At 41.9% G+C, this 6,501-nt stretch overlaps 1 protein-coding gene across 1 annotated transcript; it reads right to left on the reverse strand.

Moving 5' to 3' along the window:
* Window positions 1–3,316: 3,316 nt before the first annotated feature.
* Window positions 3,317–5,915, reverse strand: LOC307163361 (uncharacterized protein; the record flags this gene model as incomplete). Its single annotated transcript, XM_079879391.1, has 4 exons — window positions 5,848–5,915; window positions 4,984–5,120; window positions 3,462–3,590; window positions 3,317–3,373 (listed from the first exon to the last, which is right to left on the reverse strand). Exons 1-4 carry the CDS (start codon window positions 5,891–5,893, stop codon window positions 3,317–3,319), a joined length of 369 nt encoding a protein of 122 aa, XP_079735517.1. The 5' UTR covers window positions 5,894–5,915.
* Between the last annotated feature and the right edge of the window lie 586 nt (window positions 5,916–6,501).

Genomic DNA, 6,501 nt, shown 5'->3' on the forward strand with positions numbered 1-6,501 from the left:
TTTCAGCCGTTACTTCATTGTTCCGAAAAAGGATGGTGGACTTCATCCTATTGTAGATCTTAGAGTATTGAATAAATCTTTGAGGAGATTTAGATTCAAAATGCTCACTATACCCATGCAGTATCATTCAGCAAATCAGATCTGAAGTCTGGTTTGTGACAATAGATCTCATGGATGCTTATTTTCATAATTTCATCATCCATTATCATAGAAAGTTCCTTAGGTTCGCTTTTTGGGGGGAAAAGCTTACCATTATAGGGTTCTTCCTTTCGGCCTAGCTCTATCCCCTTGCACCTTCACAAATTGTATGGATGCTGCCCTTGCTCCACTGAGACTTCAGGGGAACTGCATCCTAAATTATATAGATGACTGGCTTATTCTGGCAGAACTAGAGACGCTAGCAATCCAACATCGAGATGTTGTTTTGCGTCATCTTCAGTGCTTGGGGCTAAGGCTCAATGTCAAGAAAAGTTCTCTGTCTCCTCTTCAAAGAATAAAATTTCTTGGAGCTGAGTGGGACCCGCAATCTATGCGAGTTCACTTGACCCAGCCACGTATTCAAAGTATCGTGGCTGCAGTTAGAGCTATCAGGTTAGGCCAGGCCATCACTGTCAAACATTTTCAAAGAATTTTGGGCCTTATGGCAACCGCATCAGTAGTGATTCTACTCGGCTTGCTTCATATGAGGGCCCTACAGTGGTGGCTCAGGACCAGGGGGTTTTCCCCAAGGGGCAACCCCTTCCGTACGATTAGAGTTACGTCCAGATAACTTCGTTCTCTAGTCATATGGAAAGACATACGGTTCCTGTCCCAAGGCCAGGTGCTTGGAGCTTCGTGTCCCAGAAAAATTCTGACCACGGATGCTTCCCGCATGGGCTGGGGTGCGGTCATGGAGGGCCGGTACACCCGCGGGGTCTGGAAGGACCATCACCTCGCATGGCACATCAGTTGCCTGGAGATGCTGGCAGTATTCTTTGCCCTTAGGCATTTCCTTCCAGACCTCAGAGGCCATCAGGTCCTTGTTAGGTCTGATAATATATCGGTGGTCTTCTACATCAACCATCAGGGGGGCTTGAGGTCTCGTCCTCTGTGCAAATTGGCCCATCATATTCTATTATGGTCTAAGGACAAATTTCTCTCTGTGAGGGCCATGTATATACCTGGGGTTGATAATGTGGGAGCAGACACCCTGTCGAGGCAGGGGCCCAGGCCAGGGGAATGGAGGCTCCACCCCGAGGTGGTGGAGCTTATATGGGAGAAGTTCGGCCAGGCGGAGGTAGATTTATTCGCTTCTCATGAGAATTCTCATTGCCCGCTCTGGTTCTCTCTCTCGCATCCAGCCCTGTTGGGTCTGGATGCCATGGTACAGACGTGGTCGAGGCGACGACTGTACGCCTTTTCCCCCGGTCGCTCTGCTCCCTGGAGTTCTGGAGAGGGTCAGAAGATTTTGAGTAGATTTATTCTCGTGGCTCCACTCTGGCCTTCTCGAATAGGGTTTTCGGATCTTGTCAGTCTCCTGGCAGACCCCCCATGGCAGTTACTGCCTAGGGGAGACCTTCTTACTCAGGCAGAGGGAACTCTATTTCATCCGTCTCCCCAGTCCTGGAATCTTGGGTTTGGCCCCTGAGAGGCCCAGAACCCTTTAAAATTTTGATCTGGTGGCCGAGGTCATCAGATCATCTACCTCCAGAACTCCCCGGCTCAGGAAGTTTTAATTGAGTTAGCTGGACCCAGCCTTTTACTGCCCTATGGCTTCAGTACTGGGATTCTTCTATACTCTAATCGGGACCTCTCGTCCACGCTCAGAGCCGCTATAGCGCCTACGGCCTCTGTATGCTCTCAGGGTGGTCCACCCGGGTCGTCCCATGACCTCCATATTTCCCTGTAGCCTTCTAGGATGAATCCTGCTATCCTTGCAGGCTGACAGGTCAGTGTAAATATGTTTAGATTAAAAGAAAATCTACATATTTGGAAATCTGTTAGCTTTCTAGTATGAAATTTCCCCGGTCACCAATAAGGGTACCGGAGGCTATCTTATGATTTCCTCTGGCTCTTCATCCTTCGTTGCTATAAGTGTGACAGGAGAGCCTTCTAGGCTTTTAGAGTTATCCACTAATGGTGCCTTGGAGTCAGTGTCCTGCCTTTTTAGGCATATGTATATATTGGACCTCACTTCTGAGGCTGTTAACTCAGCCTTTTTCTTACACCAAAAAGACAAGAATAAAATTCTTAGTATAGTGGGATCTATCAATTTTACCCTGTCCTTAGCAATGATCTTCAATTAGGTGATCAAAATCTGGATGAACTCTGTCTCTGCAGGCTATCATATTAAATTGCTTAGAGCCTCTATTCGGCTCCGCAGAGTATATCTATATTAAATGGGAGTTTGTTAGCTTTCTTTGAGATATTTCTCCCCGGTGACCAAGGTACCGGAGGCTATTCTAAAAATTCCTCAGGCTCTTCATCCTTCGTTGCATGTACGGTGTAAGCAAGAGAGCCTCTTAGGCTTCCAGAGATTATCCACTAAAAAGGTGTTAGGAGTTAAGTGTTCTGCCTGTCATTAATCAGGCCTATCTACTTGGACCTTAATATCGAGGTTGCTGATGCGACCTTCCCTTTGTACACCAAACAAGAAAGAATAAAATTCTTAGCACAGTTGGATCTTTCACTCTCCCTTGCTTTAGTGCTCTTGAGTGTGCCAGATGCTTCACACCCAGGGCGTTTGTTCTCTGTGGGGGCTAGCTGGTACTCGTTCCCCGTAGCGTTGTATTCGACGCAGCGGGAGTTCCCCGTAACGAAGGGGAACGTCTCGGGTTACTGGATGTAACCCTGGTTCCCCGAGAGAGGGGAACGAGACGCTGCGTCCCCTCTCCCCACCTTCGGGACGCCCTGAGAACAGCTGCTTTGAACCTTTTTCGAAGCTGTCATTTCCTTGTTCCTGTGACCCTTATATAGCGTCCGGGTCACCGTCACATGCAACGTCATGACGCGCACCAATCCAGATTGGAATAGTTGTATAGTGGCTTCAGATAACGCATGCCGAAGGCATTCCCCGTAGCGTTGTATTCGACGCAGCGTCTCGTTCCCCTCTCTCGGGGAACCAGGGTTACATCCAGTAACCCGAGACGATTTCTGGAGGATCATGTGACACTGAAGACTGGAGTAATGATGCTGAACATCCAGCTTTGATCACAGGAATAAATTACACTAAACTATATATTCACATAGAAAACAGATGATTTACACTGGAATAATATTTCACTGTTTTTACTGTATTTTTGATCAAATAAAAGCAGCTTTGGTGAGCAGAAGAGATTCAGAAACTAGTGTAAATGAGTTTTCCCTCACCATTACAGTAGAGCATCACAGACTCCTGCCGAGAGAAGAGCGAGAAACACTTGATTTATAATATTTTAGCTCACACATCACTGATATATGATGAACTGTACAGAATTCCTGACCTTCAGAGCCGGACAATCCATCTGGAAAATCACCTTGGTGTGTTTTCCTCTCAGCACGAGTGTTTGTGGATCAGCATGACCAACTCGGGTCAGATCCGTCTCTCCAGAATCATCCACCACCGTTATATCCTACACACACACACACACACACACACACACACACACACACACAGTCAGTCATGTGATCTTCATGATAAACATTACACTGATTTCACTCATTAAATCTCTGGCTGACTGGTTCTCATCTGCATATTTATGAGGTTAATGAATGTGATTGGACAAGTGCCGTCTGTGACTGTGCATAGCTCATGAATATGTAAAGAGGTAAGCCTTGTTCTTGTCTGTGATTGGTCTAGTACAGTACTGTATGAAAGAGAGACTTCATATCATTAAGCCTTCATATTCAGTCTTGAAAACAGCTTCAGTCATTCTAAACAATCAATAAAACATCAAAACACAAAACATGATGAAGATTACATTAAAAAAAGCATGCTTTGGTAAATCATAATTTATCAAAAGTTGAAATTAGATTCATAATTATAAAATTAAAAACTCAAAATTAGAGATTTAAAATTCAATATTATAACATAAAACTGTGAAAATGATGATGTCATTATTTTTGACTTATCTTATAATTATGATTGTCGTAATTTTCCCTTTTTGTCAAACTTTCAACTTCAATCATATTTTTTATTTTATCTCATAATTATGACTTAATATGACATTTATTTTATCTTATAATTATGACTTAGTATGACAATTTTCTTTATTTCATAAATTTGACTTTGTATCTCATAATTGACATTTTATCAAAATTTTGACATTTTATCTAATTAAATTTGACTTTGTATCTCATAATTGACATTTTATCAAAATTTTGACATTTTATCTAATTAAATTTGACTTTGCATCTCTTAATTGACATTTTATCATTTTTTTTACATTTTATCTAGTCAAATTAGACTTTTTATCTCACAATTGACAATTTTTTTCATAATAATTTTGACAATTTATCTCATAAATCTGACTTTGTATCTTATAATTGATATTTTTTTATCTCATAATGACATCTTGCTATTAATAATAATCAAATTTTTAGATTAGTTATATAGATTTAGATTATTAAATATCTCTTTGCATCTCTTTTAATCTCATAATGGACATTTTTAATCTCATCATTGACATTTTATCTCATAATTTTGATTTTGCATCTCATAATTTTAAATTTGCATCTTATAATTGACATTTTATCTGATAAATTTGACTTTGTATCTCATAATTGCTATTTTTTATCTCATATTTGGCATTTTTTATCTCATTATTGACATTTTATCTCATAATTATGACATTTTATCTCATAATTTTGACTTTGCATCTCGTAAATTTGACTTTGCATCTCATAATTTTAAATATGCATCTTATAATTGACATTTTATCTGATAAATTTGACTTTTTATGCCCTAATAATGTAATCTCATGTCATTATTGTGATCTGATGTGTCAGGATGAGGCTCAGACTCACGTCAGCGCTCCAGTGTGTGTCGCAGGTCGGATCGGGAGCGTTGCTCAGCTGACAGGCTGTCGATCCGTTGCTGAAATCTCTTCTACAGCAGCTGAGAGCGACCCGTCCTGACGGCAGAGCCAGCAGAGCCGGCAGGCCTAAAGAAACCACATCACAACCCTGAAAACATGGTCTTAAACCGCATCACAGACAGACCACGTGCCTCATTCTGACCTCGTGCGGTTCAGACACAGCGAATGTTTACTGTCTGTGGGATTTCACACTATATTCTTCTTCACTCTGTGATACAGCATCTGTAGAGTCACATGATCGCACGTGTGTCAATCCTCTTCACACTATTACTGCATCTCTGTAGTTTTACACCCTGAGTGACGGCCTGCGTTACATGAAGTGTGATTTATGATGCACACTGCCTGTGTGACACTCAAGTGTGTGTTAGGTGTTGTCCAAAGACTGCGGTTTTAAAGTGAACGTTTACATTCATGCTTTTGACAGATGCTTTCATCCTAAATGCTTTACATTCCAGCCGCACATCTGATCAGTTGAAGCGCTGCCTGGGAAGCAAACCCTTGAGCTGGTGTTGCGAGCGCACAATCTCTGCTATACGCTAACATGTGTTCAACACCTGGAGATCACAGATAACACCATCACTCACACACACACACACTCCGTACAGTCTGTTCCACTCGGTGAGAGCGGGTTTGGCTTTTTAAGTGGTAAAAGGAAACAACGCCATCCAGGAATCCCAACGATTACAGGAAGTTTTAAACAATAGCTTCAGGCTTCAGTTTACTTTCACTTCTATTGAATAACAGACGAGAGCAAGTTTTTCTAACTAGATAAGAAAGAACAGACGGCACTCACATGCCCACATTAGAGCGAAGCTTCTGATCATCCTTGCGTGAGACATTGGGAGATCGCTGAACTCTTCCAAGACCTTCGGGGGTGTAAAGGGGAAAACCTGAAGGAAGAGGAGGCGTGACTTAAACACGTGATGACATCTCCCTCATCTAATCATCTATCTACACTCAAACTAATGAGTATTTGATGCTCTTCACTTTATTTCAGCAGTTTATGTGGATTTAACAGCATTGTATCAGGTTTCTGGTTGAAATGTGACTTGAAACTTTTACTCTTTGACGAATCCAACCAAACAGGACTTTCATTCCCATCATGCTTTGCAAAGGGGCTGAACTGGGAGAGTAAAGTTGAAATAAAGTGTAATTTTAAGCATTTTTTAGCAAGATGAAAAAGTGACTAAAAAATACTATTGTTCTTAAATGTATAATAACTTTTGAATTGCTAATCCATTCTGTGTGCTTTAAAAGTCCCGTAAATAGGAGATTCACGGCTTTTCCGGGTTTCCGTGTTTTTTGGACACTCAAGAGGCTCCGTAGTGAACGTGATTACATCATCAGGTTTTGATCAGCATTGATTCGTCAAAGAAACCATGTGGATTGTGGTTCTCGTAGCCGAACAGGAACGATTGTTGATGCTTCGTCCCGCCCCCTTGCCCAG

The sequence above is a fragment of the Squalius cephalus genome (assembly GCF_949319135.1).
Source record: "Squalius cephalus genome assembly, chromosome: 8".
Taxonomy (NCBI): Eukaryota; Metazoa; Chordata; class Actinopteri; order Cypriniformes; family Leuciscidae; genus Squalius; species Squalius cephalus.